Raw genomic sequence first — 22,708 nt, forward strand, 5'->3', positions numbered from 1 at the left:
TCACATTTATTGATGAATTAATTTCCCATCATGAAAATGTATCCCCATTCCCCAATCAAATACGTTTATCGATACCACAAAAATGTGAAAACAAGCATAGAAAACAGCAATGGCATTAATAGTTTTTTTTTTTTTAAACGTAAGGCTACTATTATATTATAAATATTTCGGTGACAAGCTGGTTGATTAACAATAATGGTTTGTTAACATGTTTGTTTTGTTATATAAATAATTGTGGGACACAAAAAAGGCAGTGTAGAACACCATTGCCCAAAATGCATTGCTCCAATAACTTTCAAAAGATTGTTCTGAAGTTTGCCCCCCAAAAAACGTATTTTCATATGAATGAAGTCGCACAAATCGTTTTATATTTTCCTATGAATTTAGTTGCACAAAAATGTGTGTATTGTCACACGAATTAAGCCACACAAAAACGCATGAAATGTGCTGAAATACTTTTTTTTTTTTTTTTTACATATTTGCAGGAATTGAGTGTGAGATTATGTTGAACATATATATAGCATTCTGTTGGTGGCAATACTTTTGTATAATAATTGAAATAGAAAAACTGGAAGTGTTGAATCAAGTGTTGTTTTTCGTATCAGTTCATACAGTGCCTTCAGAAAGTATTCAGGCCCCTTGACTTTTTCTACATTTTGTTACGTTACAGCCTTATTCTAAAATGTATTCAATAGTTTTTTCCCCCTCATCAATCTACACACAATACCCCATAATGATAAAGCAAAAACAGGTTTTTAGAAAGGTTTGGCACACATGTATTTGGGGAGTTTCTCCCATTCTTCTCTGCAGATCCTCTCAAGCTCTCAGGTTGGATGGGGAGCGTCGCTGCACAGCTATTTTCAGGTCTCTCCAGAGATGTTCGATCGGGTTCAAGTCTAGGCTCTGGCTGGGCCACTCAAAGACATTGAGAGAATTGTCCCGAAGCCATTCCTGCGTTGTCTTGGCTGTGTGCTTAGGGTTGTTATCCTGTTGGAAGGGGGACCTTCACCACAGTCTGAGGTCCTGAGCACTCTGGAGCAGGTTTTCATCAAGGAGCTCTGTACTTTGCTCCGTTCATCTTTGCCTCAATCCTGACTAGTCTCCCAGTCCCTGCAGCTGAAAAACTTCTCCACAACATGCTGCCACCACAATGCTTCATCATAGGGGTGGTGCCAGGTTTCCTCCAGACGTGACGCTTGGCTTTCAGGCCAAAGAGCTCAATCTTGGCTACATCAGATCAGAGAATCTTGTTTCTCGTGGTCTGAGAGTCTTTAGGTGCCACACTGTGTCGAGATCGCCTCGGCCTACACTACTGCTGAAATGTGCTGAATTAATTGAGGAACATGATAACGCTCTGAAGTTATGAATGGCCTGTTTTGAAATTCACAACAATGTCATTGGTGATCAAAGTTAGGCCTACTCTATTATTACTTAATATCAGTGTCACTTGCTGTGAAATCTTTACATGATGGTGCAGCCTCAATGTGGCCCAGCGATAATCTCAGCTCGTTACCTGTATAAAAGACACCTGGGAGCCAGAAATCTTTCTGAGAGGGGGTGAAATACTTATTTCCCTCATTAAAATGCAAATCAAATTTATAACATTTTTGAGATGTGTTTTTCTGGATTTTTTTGCTATTCTTTCTCTCACTGTTCAAATAAACCTACCATTAAAATTATAGACTGATCATTTCTTTGTCAGTGGGTAAACGTACAAAATCAGCAGGGGATCAAATACTTTCTTCCCCCACTGTACCATTTCATACGGTGGCATTCATTTGAGAAAATTTTGATTGCATTTGACAAGAGGAAGTGAACAACCACTTTGTATAGCAGCTAAATGAAAATAAAACTAATTGCTGTGAAAAGTATTTCAGATGTTTATTTGAAAAGTATTTACATTTAGGAATGTATGTATTCATCCTAGCTTGGTATGGTCTTCAAAATGGATATAATGAATGTACATCTGTGGTGCCTGATGCACATCTGTTAAACCCCCCCCCCCCCCCCCCCCGCACAAAAAAACAGTCTGATCTGGAGGTACACATCCTGGGGAGAACGGTCAAAAGCAGTGCACTACATAGTGAGTAGGGTGTCATTTGGGACTCAGTGTCCTTCTGTGTGAGTACCGGAGACCAGTATATTCTGACAGAATGGGTTTAGGTTAGAATAGGCCAGATGAGGAGGAATTGTCCTCAGTACTGGAAACTTCTCTTGGTCTGAATGTCATCAAGGATTTGCTGCAGCTCCTCATCCTCAAACCGCCCCTCCACACTGCAAAGAGAACAAACAGGTTTCAGAACAAAACAGCACAACTACTGTCACTAAATGTATAATTAAATGTAACATTTATTTAACTAGGCAAGTCAGTTAAGAACAAATTCTTATTTACAATGACAGCCTAGGAACAGTGGGTTAACTGCCTTGTTCAGGGGCAGAACGACAGATTTTTACCTTGTCAGCTCGGGGATTTTATCCAGCCACCTTTCAGTTCCTGGCCAAATGCTCTAACCACTAGGCTACCTGCCACACAGTTTGGTTATACCAAACGCTTAAGCCCGATTTCCTGGTCAAGAGCCGACTGCTACCCAATCAGAGACAAGGTTTAGAGTCTGGGTTAGAGCAGGGGTTTCTAAAGTTTTTCACTCAGGCCCTCCTTCCAGCATTGGGGAACATCCCGTTCCCCCCTGCGTAATCCCGTGCCCCCCTGCGTAAGCACCACATCTACTTCTATGGGCACAAGCTCTGTTCATGGCACAAACTGTTCACAACCCTCTTGTTGGCAGAGAGAACATGTTGAAGGTTTAAAGCTTAATTCCTGCAATTGTACATATTTTGTCATGGGGTGCAGAGAAAATGTTGCTGTTTTAAAGCACATTTTCTTCAAATTCTTTAGATTTTTCCCTGTATAATGTGTATTCATGTGATATGAGTGACAAACATTACAACAAGATATTTAGGCAAAAAACACATGCTTTAAAAAGTTAACTGACATGGGATAGTTGATCTGGACATTCTTGACAAGTTAAAAATGGCTCTCTAAGGTATGCAATGACTGACATGACAAGAGCAACTGATGATACACTACCCAACTTCAAAATGGCACCTTGTGCACTTTCTAGTGTAAGTTGAAAGCCGGACTGAACCCCCTGGCAGTTTGGGAACCACTGGTTTAGAGGGCTGAGTATGACGATAAGTGAGGAGACAGTAACAGCAGGTCTTACCTAGGGATGAGGGCTTTGGCCTCCTCTGCTGCTTCTGGACAAAGGTTGGCCAAACTTGCTAACTCAAACTTATGCAGTTTCTTCTGCAAGAGCAAGCTGTGGGATACAGGACAATCATTTCAGTCAACATGAAAAGTTAATGAAAACATTCACCACCATATAAATGTACATTGACTTTTATAAGGTATTGACATTTGTTTTTGGTTGTGATCGTGACAACAGTTACACTGACCTGCGAACACTGGCGATAGTTTCTCTGTTTTTGAACCGGCTGAAACGTGCAGTATAATTCAGAGTTTTCATGAAGACCTCAGACAGCTCTTGTTCGTCCTCTGCACTCTCGTTCTGCTGCTTGCGATGCTCCAGAAGCATGTGTACCTCAGAGTTTAGAAGTGTTTCCGCATTCTCAAACTCTGAAGAACGCAGGGGAGGGGTGGGTTTTAATTAAGCAATAAGGCCTGAGGGGGTGTGGAATATGGTCAATATACCACGGCTAAGGGCAGTAAAAATACCCGTAAGGGCTGTATCCAGGCACTCTGTGTCTGGACACAGCCCTTACAGGTATTTTTACTGCTCTAATTATGTTGATAACCAGTTTATAATAGCAATAAGGCTCCTCTGGGTTGGTAATTTATTGCCAATATACCAGGCTAAGGGCTGTGTACAGGCACTCCGCGTTGCGTCGTGATTAAGAACAGCCCTTAGCCATGGTATATTGGCCATTAATCACCAACCTCTCGAGGAGCCTTACTGCTATTGTAAAAACTGGTTACCAACGTAATTAGAGCAGTAAAAATACCAGTGGTATACGGTCTGATATACCAGAATTCAGGGCTCAAACCACCCAGTTTATGATGTGGAATATAGTTAGTTAGATAGCTACCTTGGTACCTTAAGTGAATCGTTATATTCAATCTAGTTAACATAAATACATTTGGATACGAACCTTTGGGGAAAAGTAGCTGAGAAGCGTCCTCCTCGATATCTCCGACAGTTGTTGTTGAACCGCCACTGGACGCCATGCTGCTTGTAACACTGAATTAACGAGCCTTCCTAGCTGCGGGTACAGTTTTAAAAAAATGATAAAAAAGAAACAGCTGGTATCCAGTTGCTTGCTCTGAACTAAAAATGTCGTATATCGGCGCCTTATAATTGTTTGCACAATTGTTTCGGCATTACAAAAACATTAGCAAGACGAATCTCCAAATTCATCCAGGAAGGAAGGTGCTAGCTGAAAAAAAAATAATGCGTACCAATCAGCGTCTCGTCAGAAACACAAAAAAAAGTACTTCTGGGTCACGGAATTTCAGAGATTTTCAAACTAAAAGTCCCCCGACGTAATAGCAGAAAGGTGTCAAAAACCTGTATTGTTCATGATATATAACAAATAATTGTCTAAACATTAACAATGATAAATATTTGTTCATATTTAAGTGACATTTGGGTTTTAAAACATGTTCAAAGGTCAAATAAATGACCCCAATGCGAATCAATGTACATATATTACATATTGGTTTATAGATTAAAAACTATTCTGGGTGCGACACAAAGTATTGCAGCGAATACTCAGTAGGGTCTGTAGAATGTATAGGCTATTTTATCTCACTTGGTGCTTTCAAGACAACTTGGAACTCAGAGGAAAAACGAGGTCAAACGATGACTTCAGATAGTCGGAGCTCTAGAAAGATGGCAGAGTTTCGACTTGGAATTCCGAGTTGAAAGACCTCTCAAAACTATTTTTCCCAATCTGAGCTCGTTTTTTCCCCCGAGTTCCCAGTTGTCTTTAAGGCGGCGACTGATACTAGACATGTTCAGGACATGTCCGATACACAAAAACACAGACCCACACACAGCAGCAGCAGCAAGCCAACAGGATGAATCTGACGTGCTTGTCATGAGCTAGTGAGTCACGTAGTAGATACTCAATTCCACTTTAGAACCAGTTTCACTTTCATACACAGCTCGAGACTAGACAGAACTTCATCGGGTAAGCGTAACAAATATTTTGCGCAATACCATTATTGCCTGTAATTTAATAGAAAAGTAGAGTAGGACAATGATGTCCTCAGTTTATACGACCGTATAGGCTATTGACATAGGTCTGCTGTATTCTTTCTAAAACTATTCATTTGAAACGGCCAAAAACCTAAAAGGGTTCTTCAGCTGTCCCCATATGAGAACGTTTTTGGTTCCAGTTAGAACCCTTTTGGGTTGTACGTAGAACCCTTTCCACAGAGGGTTCTACATGGAACCCAAAAGAGTTCTACCTGAAACCAAAAAGGGTTATCCTATGGGGACAGCAGAATAACCCTTTTGGAACCATTTTTTCTAATAGTGTTGGATTGCAGGAAATTTGCTTCTGGACCAGAGTCAGGAATATAAATATATAAGTATGTGAAGGGTGTGTATGGACAGTATGTGAATAGAAAATGTTTGTACAGCAGTAGTTGTATAGGACGAGCCATAGAATACATTACAGTTGAAGTCGGAAGTTTACATACACCTTAGCCAAATACATTTAAACTCCGTTTTTCACAATTCCTGACGTTTAATCCTAGTAAAAATTACCTGTTTTAGGTCAGTTAGGATCACCATTTTATTTTAAGAATGTGAAATGTCAGAATAATAGTAGATTGATTTATTTCAGATTTTATTTCTTTCATCACATTCCCAGTGGGTCAGAAGTTTACACTCAATTAGTATTTGGTAGCATTGTCTTTAAATTGTTTATCTTGGGTCAAATGTTTCGGGTAGCCCCCCACAAGCTTTCCACAAAAAGTTGGGTGAATTTTGGCCCATTCCTCCTGACAGAGCTGGTGTAACTGTGTCTGGTTTGTAGGCCTCCTCACTCACACACTTTTTCAGTTCTGCCCACAAATTTTCTATAGGGTTGAGGTCAGGGCTTTGTGATGGCCACTCCAATACCTTGACTTTGTTGTCCTTAAGCCATTTTTGCCACAACTTTTGAAGTATGCTTGGGGTCATTGTCCATTTGGAAGACCCATTTGCGACCAAGCTTTAACTTCCTGACTGATGTCTTGAGATGTTGCTTCAATATATCCACATCATTTTTCATCCTCATGATGCCATCTATTTTGTGAAGTGCACCAGTCCCTCCTGCAGCAAAGCACCCCACAACATGATGCTGGCACCCCCGTGCTTCATGGTTGGGATGGTGTTCTTCAGCTTGCAAGCCTCCGCCTTTTCCTCCAAATATAACGATGGTCATTATGGCCAAACAAATCTATTTTTGTTTCATCAGACCAGAGGACATTTCTCCAAAAAGTCCGATCTTTGTCCCCATGTGGAAGTTGCAAACCATAATCGGGCTTTTTTATGGCGGTTTTGGAGCAGTGGCTTCTTCCTTGCTGAGCAGCCTTTCAAGTTATGTCGATATAGGACTCATTTTACTGTGAATATAGATACTTTTGTACCTGTTTCCTCCAGCATCTTCACAAGGTCCTTTGCTGTTGTTCTGGGATTGATTTGCACTTTTCACACCAAAGTGCATTCATCTCTAGGAGACAGAACGCGTCTCCTTCCTGAGCGGTATATTGGCTGCGTGATCCCATGGTGTTTATACTTGTATACTATTGTTTGTACAGATGAATGTGATACCTTCAGGCATTTGGAAAGTACTCCCAAGGATGAACCAGACTTGTGGAGGTCTACAATTTGTTTTCTGAGGTTTTGGCAGAGTTATTTTGATTTTCCCATGTTGTCAAGCAAAGAGACAGTGAGTTTGAAGGTAGGCCTTGAAATACATCCACAGGTACACCTCCAATTAACTCAAATTATGTCAATTAGCCTATCAGAAGCTTTTAAAGCCATGACATCATTTTGTGGAATTTTCCAAGCTGTTTGAAAGGCCCAGTCAACTTAGTGTTTGTAAACTTCTGACCCACTGGAATTGTGATCCAGTGAATTATAAGTGAAATAATCTGTCTGTAAACAATTGTTTGAAAAATTACTTGTCATGCACAAAGTAGATGTCCTACCTGACTTGCCAAAACTATAGTTTGTTAATTAACAAGAAATTTGTGGAGTGGTTGAAAAACAAGTTTTAATGACTCTAACCTAAGTGTATGTAAACTTCCGACTTCAACTGTATATACTTACAGTGCCATTCGGAAAGTATTCAGACCCCTTGACTTTTTCCACATTTTGCCTTATTCTAAATGGATTAAATAAATCAATTTCCTCAGCAATCTACACACAATACCCAAAGCAAAAGCAAAGCAAAAAGAGGTAGAAAATCTTTAGCAAATATATTAAAAATAAAAACAGAAATACCTTATTTACATATGTATTCAGACCCTTTGCTATGAGACTCGAAATTGAGCTCAGGTGCATCGATCACCCTTATACAACTTGATTGGAGTCCACCTATGGTAAATTCAATTGATTGGACATGATTTGGAAAGGCACACACCTGTCTATATAAGGTCCCACAGTTGACAATGCATGTCAGAGCAAAAACCAAACTATGAGGTCGAAGGAATTGTCCGTAGAGCTCCGAAACAGGATTGTGCCGAGGCACAGATCTGGGGAAGGGTACCAAAACATTTCTGCAGCATTGAAGGTCCCTAAGAACACAGTGGGCCCCATCATTCTTAAATGGAATAAGTTTGGAACCACCAAAACTCTTCCTAGAGCTGGCTGCCCCCGGCTAAACTGAGCAATCGGGCTAGAAGGGCCTTGTTCACGGAAGTGACCAAGAACCCGATGGTCACTCTGACAGAGCTCTAGAGTTTCTCTGTGGAGATGGGAAAACCTTCCAGAAGGACAACCATCTCTGCAGCACTCCCCCCAATCAGGCCTTTATGATAGAGTGGCCAGACAGAAGCCACTCCTTAGTACAGGGCACATGATAGCCTGCTTGGAGTTTGCCAAAAGGCATCTAAAGACTCTCAGACCATGAGAAACCAAGATCGAACTCTTTGGCCTGAATGCCAAGCGCCACATCTGGAGGAAACCTGGCACCATCCCTACGGTGAAGCATGGTGGTGGCAGCAGCATCATGCTGTGGGGATATTTTTCAGCGGCAGGGACTGTTCTCCCTGCTACCATCTCGAAGGTGGAGACAGTACAGGTGCATCAAAGCTGGGACCGAGCGCCTGACAACGCAGGAGTGGCTTTGAGACAAGTCTCAATGTCCTTGAGTGGCCTAGCCAGAGCTCGGACTTGAACCCGATCATCCGTGGCTCAGGTGGCTGAGGTACTTGATAATCTTCTCAGCCTTCATTTGACATCGGCTGCTGTAAATGTCCTGGAGGGCTGACAATGTGCTCCCGAGAATGCATTGGGCTGACCGCACCACCGTCTGGAGAGACCTGCGGTTGTGTGCAGTGCATTTTAGGTACCCTTGCTGTGATATTTCCCGACAGAATCCTCTCAATGGTTCATCTGTAGAAGTTTGTGAGGGTCTTAGGGGCCTAGGAAAAATGTTCAGCCTCCTGAGGTTGAAGACGCATTGTTGCGCCTTCTTCACCACACTGTCGGTGTGAAGGGACCATTTCAGGTCCTCAGTGATGTGCACACAGAGGAACTTGAAGCTTTTGACCTTCTCCACTGGGGCCCTGTCGATGTGGATGGGGGCATGCTCTCTCTGCTGTCTGCTGGAGTCCACAATCAGCTCCTTAGTTTTGTTGACGTTGAGGCAGAGGTTAGTTTCCATGGCAGCCAGGGCTCTCATCTCCTCCCTGTTGTGTCGTCAGCAAACTTGATGATTGATTTGGAGATGTGCGTGGCCACGCAGTCATGGGTGAACAAGGAGTACAGGAGGGGGCTGAGCATCCACCCCTGTGGGGCCCCCATGTTGAGGATCAGCTTGGTAGAGGTCGAACTGTCAGGAAGTCTAGGACACACTTGGACAGGGAGGGGTTCAGACCCAGGGTCCTGAGCTTAGTGATGAGCTTGAAGGCTGAGCTGTAGTCTATGAACAGCATTATTACATAGGTATTCCCCCTGTCCAGGTGGGATAGGGCCGTGTGAAGTGCAATGGCGATTGCATCATCTGTAGATCTGTTGGGGCGGTATGCAAATTATAGTGGGTATAGGGTGTCGGGTAAGGTGGGGGTGATCCTTAACCATTCTCTCAAAGCACTTCATGATGACAGAAGATAGTAATTTAGTTCAGTTACCTTCGCTTTCTTGGGTACAAGAACAATGGTGGACATCTTGATGCAAGCTGGGACAACATACTGGGATAAGGAGAGATTTAATATGTCCGTAAACACTCCAGCCAGCTGGTTTGCACATGCTATGATGATGCGGCACACAGTCCTTGTGAGCGGTGGGGGCTCACATCGTCGAAGTGGGCGATGAGTGTTTAGCTTGTCCGGGAGCGAAGCGTCACTGTCCCCGACTTGGCTGGCTTTCCCTACCACATGTGTATCATGTCCGAGCCGTTGAATTGCGACTCCACTTTTTCCATGTACTGTTGTTTTGCCTCATTGATTGCCTTACGGAGGTCATAGCCTGTTTATTTGTACATGTCCATGTCCCCAGTCACCTTGCAGTGGTTAAATACGGAGGTTTGTGCTTTCAGTTTTGCGCGAATGCTGCCATCTATCCATGGTTTTTGGTTTGGATAAGTTCTAATCGTCACAGTAGGAACAGAACATTTCCCTGTTCGAGTGATCAAAATAGTCTTGAAGCTTCCTGCTTAAGTTTCTGCCTTTAGGCGGGGAGGAGCAGCATGGAGGTGTGATCTGATTTGCCAAAGGGAGGGCGGGGGAGGGCCTTGTAACCACCCCGGAAGGGAAAGTAACAATGGTCAAGCATGTTCTCCCCGCGTGTAGCACAGGAAATTTTCCTCTGATTTTCTTTATTAACGTCCCCAGCTACAATAAATGCGGCCTCAGATATGCGGTTTCTAGTTTGCACAAAGTCCAGTGTAGTTCCTTGAGAGCCATCACAATGTCGGGCTTGTGGGGGAATATACACGACAATAACCAAAGAGAATTCTCTCGGGAGGTAATGCAGTGGGCATTTGATGTAAGATCTTGAGTGGATGGCTGAGCCTGGAGTCTGAGTCTGGAGAAAGAGAGAGTTGAGCTGACCAACAGCTCACAGGGTTGTGTGTGGCAGCCAGCCTAACGCCTCGTTCACGGCATGTCGGGAACTCTTAAATACGACCCACCTACTAGGAAACATGGGTATGATCTCTGGACCCTGATCCTTCCCACATGCTGAACTCAGACTTCATACACCACTGAAAATTGCAACAAACATGGCAATTTACTAAGAACAGTAAACCATGCCACACATAGCATGTCCAGCTCTAGGAATAGGACATAGGAATGGTTTACATGCCACAGTATCTTACCTCCTCTTTTTTTGTATTGAATTTACAGAATACTAACTTCTTGAAACTCACGGAACCATGAGTCGCAGAAAGACAAGCAAAAATGGCTCTCACGCTGACAGCTCAGCCTTAAAGAGCCCACCGAAACAAAGGTATATCAACAAAGGTTCCACCCTAAATCCCTCTAATGGCTCAGGGGACTCAGGAACCAGCAGAGCGACGGCCAGCCAGGCCAGGGAAGCAGGAGCAAATACAGACACACGTTATGCCAAGAAGAACATCCCTACTGTCAGATATCATCCTGACATCGCACAGAAGAGACCTGAGGCCCATCAGCATAGTCATAGCCCTGACAAGAGCAGTCAGGTCAGGGGTAAGCCTGTGGTCTCTCCCCCCAGGACCAATCAGGATCAAATAAAATCGAATAAAATCAGCAGAGCCATGGCCAGCCAGGCCAGGGGAGCAGGAGAAAAGACCACAGACACACGTTATGCCAAAAGGAACATCCCTACTGTCAGATATCATCCTGACATCGCAGAGAAGAGAGCTGAGGCCCATCAGCATAGTCATAGCCCTGACAAGAGCAGTCAGGTCAGGGGTAAGCCTGTGGTCTCTCCCCCCAGGACCAACCAAGTTGGGGGGAGCTCCATGGTCTCTCCCCTCAGGCCCAAAGCACTGCCCCTGGGATTAGGTCAGAAAGTAGAGGTGGAGGCGGTGGAGCTCCAGACCCGGGGCCAGAGAGAGAACCCCAGCTGGTTCTCCTGGCGTCAGAACCGAATCACAGCGTCGGTCGCTCACCGACTCGCCCATAGCCGCTTCGTTACTGGCAAGAGCACGACCCCGCCGGCTTCCTACCTGGCCGCCATCACAGGCCGCGGCGCCAACGTCAAAACCCGCGCCATGACCTGGGGCATTGAGCGGGAAGCCGAGGCCGTGTGGAGGTACCATCTACTTTAATTGTTCTGCGATTGTTTTTAAATATTGTATTAAATGTTGTGTTCTGTGGCTGTAATAAAGTACAATCTCATCTCATTTTATCTCAGATATCAGAGCCTGAAGAGCAAGGTCCTGGGCCGGGCGGTGAGGGTGCAGGAGTGTGGCTTGTTCATCGACCCCCAGCGCCCCTGGCTAGCAGGCAGTCCTGATGGCATCGTAGAGGACCAAAGGACCGGCCAACGGCTGCTCTGCCTAGAGGTCAAGTGTCCCTACAAGCACCGTCAGAACACTGTAGCCCAGGCCTGTAGAGAGGACCCAGCCTTCTGCCTGACAATACAGGACCAGGGGGAGGAGGGGGGACAGGTTAGTTAAGACATGTTGTTTGTTGTATCATTGTTCCCCCTGACTTGGGCTATACCAAGCTTTATTTCTTTTTTGTTCAAGCATACTATCATAATAAAGGTATTTTAATTATATTTAGAGTGCCTTGCCTTGGCCCCCCTTGTTTTTGATGACCAGTTAACCCCTTAACCAAAGAGCACCTTCAATCTATAAAGATCTACCTACTAGTGTATTCTAGCAGCACTTCCCAATTCTTCTTTTCTCTACAGGTGAGGTACCATCTGAAGCCAGACCACAGCTATTTCACCCAGATCCAGTGCCAGCTGGCGGTGACAGGGTTAACCCAGGCTGACCTAGTGGTGTTCACCCTGAAGGAAACAGCCATCGTCCCTGTGACCTTTGACCCTCTGTTCTGGGACGACACCCTGGCCAAGCTGGAGATGTTCTACACCGATGCTGTCCTGCCCTACATCAGAGACGTACCAGATATGAGGCCGGAGGAGTAGCTAGCATGCCTGGACACTGTGGTAGAACCATGTGGCTAGCTTGTTCAGGATGTGACTAGCTGGTTCAGGATGTCAGATATGGAAGTCCCGAGACAAACTGTAGTTGTGTCTGTGGTAAAGGACTGGTCTGGGTTGTGTCTGTGGTAAAAGGCTATGGCGACTGCAGGCTTGGAGATTTTAACCTATTATTTTACTGTCAAATATTTGAATGTAAATAAACCATGCCTGCCTTACGACATCTCAGATACCTGGAGCTGATTTCACGTGAGCAGAGATCATCCTATTACTGAACAAAACTATAAACACAACATGCAACAATTTAAAATATTTTACTGATTTCATAGAAGGAAATCTGTCAATTTAAATAAATTATTAGGGCCTAATCTATGGATTTAACATGACTGGGCAGGGGTACTGCTATGGGTGGGCATAGGCCCACCCACTTGGGAGCCAGGTCCACCCACTGGGCTGCTGTGGTTACACGTGGTCTGCAGTTGAGGCCAGTTGGACATACTGCCAAATGATCTAAAATGACGTTGGAGGCGGCTTATGGTAGATAAATGAACATTAATTTCTCTGGCAACAGCTCTGGTGGACATTCCTGCAGTCAGCATGCCAATTGCACGCTCCCTCAAAACTTGAGATATCTATGACATTGTGTTGTGTGACAAACCTCACATTTTAGAGAGTGGTCTTTTATTGTCCCCAGCACCTAGTGCACCCGTGTAATGATAATGCTGTTTAATCAGTTTCTTGATAGGTGGTTGGATTATCTTGGCAAAGGAGAAATGCTCACCAACGGATATGAACAAATTTTAGAGAAATAAGCTTTTTGTGCATATGGCAAGTTTCTGGGATATTTTATTGAATCTCATGAAACATGGGACCAACACTTTACATGTTGCATTTATATTTTTGTTCAGTATATATGATCAACAGTAGTGTTAGCAGCTGACAGGAAGTTGTGCTGGAAATCGGTTGTTTAAATAGGCACTAGAAGAATACTTGCTTAATAATGGTGATGCTTTTTAAATGTATTTAACCTTTATTGAACTAGGCAAGTCAGTTAAGAACAAATTCTTATTTACAATTGTGCCACCCTATGGGACTCCCAATCACAGCTGGATGGGATGCCATCTGGACTCGAACCAGGGACTGCAGTGATGCCTCTTGCACTGAGATGCAGTGTCTTAGACTGCTGCGCCACTCGGGAGCCTTGCTCCATTAAAACCAGACAAAACCATATCTGGTCTGGTGACTGATGTTGTGTAGAATATGTAAACAGTACAGAACACTGATGAGACTAATGAGTTAGTCCTTTACCTTTATTACTACATGTGTCACATAAGATATAATAAACAACTCTAAAAAGCAAACTATTTACATCTTACTAAAGGTTTACCATCTGATATACACTGAGTGTACAAAACATTATGAACACCTGCTCTTTCCATGACAGACTGACCTGGTGAAAGCTATGATTCCTTATGGATGTCACTTGTCAAATCCACTTCAATCAGTGTCGATGAAGGGGAGGAGACAGGTTAAAGAAGGATTGTTAAGCCTTGAGACATCTCAAACATGGATTGTGTATGTGTGCCATTCAGAGGGTAAATGGGAAAGAAAATATTGAAGTGCCTTTGAACAGGGTATGGTAGTAGGTGCCAGGCGCACCGGTTTGTGTCAAGAACTGCAAGCTGCTGGGTTTTTCACGCTCAACAGTTTTCAGTGTGTATCAAGAATGGCCCACTACCCAAAGGCCATCAGCCAACTTGACACAACTGTGGGAAGCATTGGAGTCAACATGGGCCAGCATCCCTGTGGAACGCTTTCAACACCTTGTAGAGTCCATGTCATGACTCGACTGTTCTGAGGGCAAAAGGGTGAGAGGGTGCAACTCAGTATTAGGAAGGTGTTCCTAATGCTTTGCACACTCAGTGTACATATATAACATGTTTGGAAGAGAGGCAGGCATCCACTGGCAGTGTATAATAATACAACTGAGTCAGAAAGTTGAAGGCGTGACAATCTTATACATCAAATGGCAACAACTGTGGAAATAACTGAAAATGCATATTTTGAGAAAGTAGTCCCCAGAAACCTGTCCATGGGTGTCAAATGGCACCCTATTCCCTACATAGTATGGTCTCAAGTAGTGAATTGAACATACTAGTATAGATGAGCCAAGGCAAGCCCTTAGGTTCAGTGATGCACAAATGAAGAGATGGGTGGAAGGAGGGAGTAATGAGTGGGTGGCAGAATGGAGGGGTGGGGGTAAATGAGATTAGCATGTGAGAAGATGTTATGTTCTTACCACAACAGTAACAGCAGACCGTTACCAAACACATTCCTCTTTCACCCCTACCCTCACTCCATCCCCCCAATCCCTCTTTTTCACTCTCCTGTAGCCCCTCATTCCTTCCTGAGTAGACATGATTGTCTGTGAATGCATGGACATTGTACTGTTCTGGGGAGAGTGATAGGATCTTACAATGCCTGGATAGGTATTAAGTATCAGCTAGCCACATCATATGTTATAACAATCTGGTGCCCGATGGCACAGTTGATGTGGCACGCAACCATTGGTTGATGAATGTAACATCTGAGCAGGGGAACACAACCATGTCTTGGTTGCTGATGGCAGTGTCCGGGGTCGTGTTCATTAGGCACAAAATGGAAGAAAAAGGACCGAAACAGGGAGGACTACCTGGACTTGTCCAATAACAGAAGTTAATTTAATTTTTCTGTGTCTTACTGAACACAACCCTGGTGGAGGTTTTTGCAGAGCGACAAAATCGACCAGCATAGAACTTGATGCTCACTAGTGGTCAACGTCCCAAATGGCACCCTATTCCCTACATAGGGCTCTGGTCAAAAGTAGTTCACTATATAGGATACCTAAGTCAGTTGCACAACTGAATGCATTCAACTGAAATGTGTCTTCTGCATTTAACCCAACCCCTCTAAATCAGAGTGGTGCGGGGGGCTGCCTTAATCGACATCAACAGCGCCCGGGGAACAGTTGTTGTTTGGGGTTGCTACATAGCTCAAGGGCAGAACAGCAGATTTTTACACCTTGGGGATTCAAACCAGTGCTCTTGTAATTAATTGGGCCAGTAACCTTTCGGTTACTGGCCCAATGCTCTAAACCACTAGGCTACCTACTGCCAATTGGGACGCAACCAATGAACCAGCTGGTGCCATCTAGTCTCTAGTCGCTGAAGCGTTTGCGGGGGGCGATCCGCGCCCGGTTGGAGCGTCTGATGTTGGTCTTGGTATCTCGGCAGGGCTGGCAGATGAAGACTTCAGGAACATGTGTGCGGCGGATCTTAGCGCAGGACAGGTGCACCCAGGTGCCACACTCACTACACTCTATCATGGGCCGACCCGCGAATGGCTTCAGGCAGAAACAGGTGATCAGGTCCCACGAGTCATCCTCATCTGAGAAAAGAGAGAAATAGAAGAGAGACGTAATATTAAACACAGTCTCTGTTTTAAACTATCAATGATGGTTGTAGATAGTGATGAGGTAATGAGTGAGCTGTGTCCAAAACTGCACCCTGTTCCCTATTACTTTTGACCAGAGCCCTACTAGGGTCCTGGTCAAAAGTAGTTCACTATATAGGGAAAATGGGCCCTGGTCAAAATGTATGCAAGAGGAGAGCGTGCCATTTGGGATGCTTCTTTAGCCTCAGGTGGGGTTCCTCTACTCACCCTCCATCTTGCGGTTGTCTGCAGACGTGTCCTCTCCATCGCTCCCTCCATGGTCCCGGTCCTGGTCGGGGCTGCTGCCCTCCTCTGTGTGGTAGCCTGTCTCTTGGTCTTCAGCTAGCTGACCTCTCAACCTCCTGTCCATCACCATCCTCAGGATATCTGACCTCTGACCCCTGTCTATGCCTCCTTCACTCCCAGACCCCTCCCAGCTCTCCTGCGACCCCTTCTCTTCCTTTCTTCTCTTTTTTTCTCTGTCTCCCGGCCTGTGAGGACTGCTCCTCTCCGTCTCACAGCTTGTCATTGTCATGTCAACTGGCTGCTCTGTCACTTCCTGTTCCAGTTCTTCACTTCCTTTCTTCTGAGGGGTTGTAGCATCGCTCGTCTTCCCAGCCGACCCGTTGGGGTCTGGTGTGTCTGTCTGACCGTTGTTGGTCTTGTTCCTGTGGTCAGACAGAGAGCTGCTGGGGGTGGCTTCAGGGAAGAATTGAGTCAGGGAAGATTGGGGAAGTTTACAGTCATGGTCACGTTTGGGATCCGTCAGAGGATGTGTTTTGTTGTCAGTAGGGCAGCTGTTGTGGTTGGTCCATCCAGACTGGGGCTGGTGCTGCTCATGGATCTCTGGCGTTCTGTTGACTGTTGATCTAGGGGCAGCCTGTTTCGTATTGGGAGACTTCTTGGCACTTCCTCCTCTAGGCTTCTTCTCCCCCTGACCAGGCCCGACTGGCTTCTTGTCTGACCTCCTCTTCACCTCCTTCCCTTCCTCCTTCTGGCTCCGAGCAGAGGAGCCACAGTCTGAGGTAGGAGAGGACTGGTAGGCCCATGGACTGGTACTGTGGCTGGTGCTGCAGGGGTTGCTGTCCCTGGGCTTGCTCTCACTACACCACCACTCCTACAGGGGGATACATCACCATGGAAAAACAACAGCAGAACTGGAGACATCATTCAACAGAAATATACTGAACAAAAATATAAAAACGGAACATGCAACAATTTAAACGATTTTACTGAGTTACAGTTCATATAAGGAAATCAGTCAACTGAAATAAATTCATTAGGCCCTAATCTATGGATTTCACATGACTGGGCATACAGATATGCATCTGTTGGTCACAGATACCTTAAAAAAAAGGTAGGGGCGTGGATCAGAAAACCAGCTAGTATCTGGTGTGAGCACCATTTGCCTTATGCAGCGCAACACATCTCCTTCACATAGAGTTGATTGTGGCCTATGGAATGTTGTCCCACTCCTCTTCAATGGCTGTGCGAAGTTGCTGGATATTGGAACACACTGTCATACACGTCGACCCAGATCATCCAAAACGTGATCAATGGGTGAGAATGCTGGCCATACTGGGACATTTTCAGCTTCCAGTAATTGTGTACAGATCCCTGCGACATGGGGCTGTGCATTATCATGCTGAAACAGGTGATGGCGCCGGTTGGACTTACTGCCAAATTCCCTAAAACAACGTTGGAGGAGGCTTATGGTAGAGAAATGAACATTGAATTCTCTGGCAACAGCTCTGGTGGACATTCCTGCAGTCAGCATGCCAATTGCATGCTCCCTCCAAAACTTGAGATGTGTGGTATTGTATGACAAAACTGCTAATTTTAGAGTGGCCTTTCATTGTCTCCAGCACAAGGTGCACCTGTGTAATGATCATGCTGTTTAATCAGCTTCTTGATATGCCACACCTGTTAGGTTGTTTGGATTATCTTGGCAAAGGAGAAATGCTCACTAACAGGGATGTAAACAAATTTGTGTACAACATTTTGGGGATCTTTTATTTCAGCTCCTGAAACATGGCACCAAAACTTTACATGTTGCGTTTAGATTTTTTTTCAATGTAGAAACAATAAGACCTCAATTAATTACAAGAGCAATTTGGTGTTAATAAGCTACATCTCAGTCTTACTTGAACAGGAGAAAACTGTGTTTTATCAACCTACCTCAGTTTGATAGGGGATGTATCCAGCATAGGCCAACACAAAGGTGCAAAACTGGTTGAAGTCTTCCACAGTGCGTTTTCTCTTTCTCTGCAGAAACAAAACCTTGTTAATATAGACCATTAATAACCACATAACATGTGCCGAGTCCCTCCAATCCATGCAACTGGCCCGTAGCGCCGGGTAGGCAGAGTGTGCACATTTGAGACCATTCCATTGGTCTTGAAAGCAAACTCCGTCTACTCGGTGCACCCAGCGAGCTGAAACAAACGCACCTAAGTGCAATAGTAAACTGCGTGAGCCAAAGCGCGGGAGGCGCTGTCACACCGACCATCCAACCAGTTGTAGGCTAGCCTACACTTCGTTCGGTCGACAACATCAAGACAGTTATGTAACAAACAAACCAGCTGTGTGAAAGCAGGCATCATAGTAATGATACAACGATAGCCAACTGATTTAGAACGTCAGGGCCCACGCCTTTTGAAATGTAAACGTTATTAACCTAGATACATGGTGGGACTGATCCGGTGTGACCAAGAGAGAATCCTATACTGCAAAAACAGCTATATATCCTAGAAGTGATCAAGCTCAACCAAAACTAGAAAAGTACATTACCTGAAGAAAATGTGGTGTGGTTGTTAGCTTGTTTTAAAGTATTTGTGGTTGTGAAATTAAGTTATAGTAGTGGTAGTGACTGCAGTAGTAATGATAGCGAATGGTTATAGTTAAAAATGTAGGTAGATGGAAAGATTGATTGATTGGATAAGATATGATAGCCTGAACATGTGAAAGTTGGTTTGGCGGCTCTAGCTTGATCGGGTTAAAGAATTACTGTTTGTGGGATAGTTTACGCAAATGTTTATAGCTAATCTATATATATATATATATATATATATATTTTATGAAATGAGGATAGCCTGAACATTATAAAGTTGGTTTGGCATGTCTAGCTTGAAAGGTTCAAGAGTTGCTGTTGGCAAGTTATTTTATGCTAATTTATAGACATTTAAAGATTTTAAAGAATTTTAAAATCAGGATAGCCTGAACATTTTAAAGTTGGTCTTACAGCTTAATTGGCAAAGGAGCAGGACCATTTTGAATAGCTACCTCTGTAGTCCTATGGTTCTCATTCAAACCCATGTTAAGTTATGCAAATCTTAAATGGTTATAGGTGAAAAAGTATCAATATGAAACAAACAAAAATAATATGTTTAGGAAGGTCATAAAAAACATGATGCATTTATTTCAAAAGAACAGAATAGCATGTTTTGAGTTGTATTTATCTGTGACCCGATCCTGTAGGTTCATGCTCTACAACATTCGCAGAGTACGACCCTGCCTCACACAGGAAGCGGCGCAGGTCCTAGTCCAGGCACTTGTCATCTCCCGTCTGGATTACTGCAACTCGCTGTTGGCTGGGCTCCCTGCCTGTGCCATTAAACCCCTACAACTCATCCAGAACGCCGCAGCCCGTCTGGTGTTCAACCTTCCCAAGTTCTCTCACGTCACCCCGCTCCTCCGCTCTCTCCACTGGCTTCCAGTTGAAGCTCGCATCCGCTACAAGTCCATGGTGCTTGCCTACGGAGCTGTGAGGGGAACGGCACCTCCGTACCTTCAGGCTCTGATCAGGCCCTACACCCAAACAAGGGCACTGCGTTCATCCACCTCTGGCCTGCTCGCCTCCCTACCTCTGAGGAAGCACAGTTCCCGCTCAGCCCAGTCAAAACTGTTCGCTGCTCTGGCACCCCAATGGTGGAACAAGCTCCCTCACGACACCAGGACAGCGGAGTCAATCACCACCTTCCGGAGACACCTGAAACCCCACCTCTTTAAGGAATACCTGGGATTAGGATAAAGTAATCCTTCTAACCCCCCCCCAAAAAAAGATTTAGATGCACTATTGTAAAGTGGTTGTTCCACTGGATATCATAAGGTGAATGCACCAATTTGTATGTCGCTCTGGATAAGAGCGTCTGCTAAATGACTTAAATGTAAATGTCTTTATAGCAGATGCTATGAAATCAACTTGTTCATTTAGCAGACTTATATTCCCTTGCCCTACCACAGTCAACACATATTTTACAGTAAAAATGTAATGGAAACAAGAAAGGATATTTATTGCTGAGTGTCGCCAGTACTCACATGAGGAACACACCGGTATGGAGCCTCAGTTATTCTAGGAAAAAGTCATACTTTGAAACAGACAATCTGCGCAATTTGTAGAGTTGTTTGGCAAAAATAGGTTCATTAAAAACCTTGGAATCTGCTCTTTCCGACAGGGTATAGCAATCAAAACGATTGGCCTGCATGGACCTCTGTAGACTGAAATGGAAGTGCTATTTCGTAAGCTCCGGTCCCTTCTTTTCCAATGCATTGGTCATCAGCCTCTTCATAATCAATTGATAACATTGTCACCCATCAGACTATTGGCAATTTAATATGTATTATTATAATATGTTTGAAATTAGTTTCAATATAGTTTAGGTGTAGTTTGGACGGGCTAGAAGGGCAGTCAATTGTTGTCTTAGTCAGAAAATACACTATAATCTTATTTGAGTATTTACAGTCTATGCACCTTTGGATCAATCAATACATTTGTCTAATTACAATTTACATTTGGTGTCCTGAGGTTTCTTATGACCCAATACATTGCTAAATGTATTGTTTATTATGGAATATTTACACAATTGAAATAACAACTGACCATTCTAGTAGTTATGGATTTCAAGCGCGCTGACTGTTAATAATTCATTTTGATTTAACTAGGCAAGACAGTTAAGAACAAAATCTTATTTTCAAAGACGACCTAGGAACAGTGGGTTAAACTGCCTTCGTTCAGGAGCAGAGCAGAATTTTTTGAACCTTGTCAGCTTGGGGATTCGATCTCGCAACCTTTCGGTTACTAGTCCAACGCTCTAACCACCAGGCTACCTTCCGCCCCTTAGCAGTTTAAGCGCTAGAGCGAGTGGAATAATAATAACAATATGAGTATAAGACATCTAGAGTTGTGCTTTGAAAGAACCCACAACTTCAGGCTAAGATTGTCAAAATAAACTTTCAAAAGGCCTGACACTGGAATGACAAAATGGACAGCCCTTCAAAAACGTGTAGCCAAATAGCCTACAACGCATGAAAATGTAGCCTAGCCCAAGAAAGTCTCGCGAATATTGCATAGACCTGTGTTGATATACATAGCCTATTGCAACACTGTCGCAACTTGCGACTCGATTGGACATTATGTATAACTTAATAGCAACATTGTATCGGAGTGTGTAACGCCGGGGCTAATGGGGGAGGGGAGGAAACGAGGGCTGAAACAGACTGTAGGTGCACCTACAACAGAAACACTGTAATGAAGCCGGTCTCGATGGTTTCTCGGAGCGCCAAAGGTAGACTTGTCGTCATTTCAACAAGACAACTGTTCGTGTATAGGCTGGCTAGCCGTATTGTCATTATCATCCCATCCGAGATTTGACAGTCAGGAAAAAAAATCGACTTCATGTCTGTCTCTACACCGGGGTCGTCTGCATAGGAAGTGATCAACGCATAACGAGACAAACACTTCCCAAAATCAATCAAATAATCCTCTACTGTCCTTAAAAGTAATTGTATCTAAAGATGGCGACGAAGATGTAATTTCATCGTAACATGATTGCTGGGCGGTCACCAGAGAAACATGACAGTGGGTTAGACTGTTGAAGTAGGCTAGTAAAATGTAACCTTCGCTTCTCCAAATAGTTTCTCTAAATTAGAGAGCTTGATCAGATGGCATCCTAGTCTACTCATGGATCTCATTTTTCATTAACATAAAGTTGCGATTGTAAATCAATGAGCGGAGTGCCAAATATTTCAGCGACACAATAGAATTCCTCCTGACATGGCTTCTGTAGTCTAGCCTAGGCTAAACACACTCGATGCTGCGCAGGAAAAAAATAAGTTGTGTCAACGTTTTCTGGACACCCAATAAACTAGTGGTCACATTTCACACGAAATGCAAATAAAAGAGCACCCATCGTCGTCGATGCTTTTTCCACTGACCATCATTTAAAGGTGTTTGATTCATTCGGCTACGCGGAAAGAACATTGTCGTATCCAAGTCGCGCGCCCTGGACACGCCACAACAAGCTTGTAACCTACACGGAAACTTGTTTGTTCTTACCACTTTGGAAAACAATGTAGGCTAATAAACCATACATACCTGGGTTAACATTGTTGTAGGTCTCTGTAAATCAAATGCAAACAAAATGCTGAGGGTGAGGTCTTGTCCTCCTTGCTCGGCTGTAGCCTTGTCCTGATGATCTTCAATCGATGAAATTGGGTATTTTAGGAAAACAAATCTCGATGTTCTAGTTACAGCAACACGTTCGTTACAACAGACAACATTTAGCTACTAGACATGCTAACATTGTCAGCAACGATGTTGTTTGATTCACAAAATGTTTAACGATAAACCATTGAACAGCTGTCCTAGAATGCAGACTAAGAGCGAAAATGTACTGTTCTTTGGTAGTCTCTCTACGAACAATTGTCTTGGTCGCTGCCGCGCAAGCTGTCCTATGATATAAAAAGCAACGAAAAGTACACTGACTCGTGACGGTGGGAGATCGGCGAAACGATCACATTCTATTAGTGACATCAGTCCCCGAAGCAGGACAGGACCGCTTCAACGCAAAAGAGGAGGGTAACTCCCGTTTCGTAGATGGTTGAACGAATACTATCTAGTATAAGGA

At 44.0% G+C, this 22,708-nt stretch overlaps 3 protein-coding genes across 3 annotated transcripts; 1 reads left to right on the plus strand and 2 right to left on the minus strand.

Moving 5' to 3' along the window:
* Window positions 1–1,856: 1,856 nt before the first annotated feature.
* polr2d (RNA polymerase II subunit D) lies at window positions 1,857–4,489 on the minus strand. Its single transcript, XM_029715064.1, has 4 exons — window positions 4,171–4,489; window positions 3,457–3,637; window positions 3,225–3,320; window positions 1,857–2,274 (listed from the first exon to the last, which is right to left on the minus strand). Exons 1-4 carry the CDS (start codon window positions 4,244–4,246, stop codon window positions 2,196–2,198), a joined length of 432 nt encoding a protein of 143 aa, XP_029570924.1. The 5' UTR covers window positions 4,247–4,489; the 3' UTR covers window positions 1,857–2,195.
* A 508-nt stretch (window positions 4,490–4,997) lies between these two features.
* LOC115163295 (uncharacterized) lies at window positions 4,998–12,555 on the plus strand. Its single transcript, XM_029715063.1, has 4 exons — window positions 4,998–5,211; window positions 10,583–11,474; window positions 11,577–11,832; window positions 12,081–12,555. Exons 2-4 carry the CDS (start codon window positions 10,612–10,614, stop codon window positions 12,315–12,317), a joined length of 1,356 nt encoding a protein of 451 aa, XP_029570923.1. The 5' UTR covers window positions 4,998–5,211; window positions 10,583–10,611; the 3' UTR covers window positions 12,318–12,555.
* A 2,790-nt stretch (window positions 12,556–15,345) lies between these two features.
* On the minus strand, window positions 15,346–22,598 carry LOC115163297 (PHD finger protein 13). Its single transcript, XM_029715066.1, has 4 exons — window positions 22,177–22,598; window positions 17,982–18,068; window positions 16,032–16,920; window positions 15,346–15,758 (listed from the first exon to the last, which is right to left on the minus strand). The coding sequence occupies exons 1-4, from the start codon at window positions 22,186–22,188 to the stop codon at window positions 15,529–15,531; spliced, it is 1,218 nt and encodes a 405-aa protein (XP_029570926.1). The 5' UTR covers window positions 22,189–22,598; the 3' UTR covers window positions 15,346–15,528.
* Window positions 22,599–22,708: the final 110 nt, after the last annotated feature.

The sequence above is a fragment of the Salmo trutta genome, chromosome 26, assembly GCF_901001165.1.
Source record: "Salmo trutta chromosome 26, fSalTru1.1, whole genome shotgun sequence".
NCBI lineage: Eukaryota > Metazoa > Chordata > Actinopteri > Salmoniformes > Salmonidae > Salmo > Salmo trutta.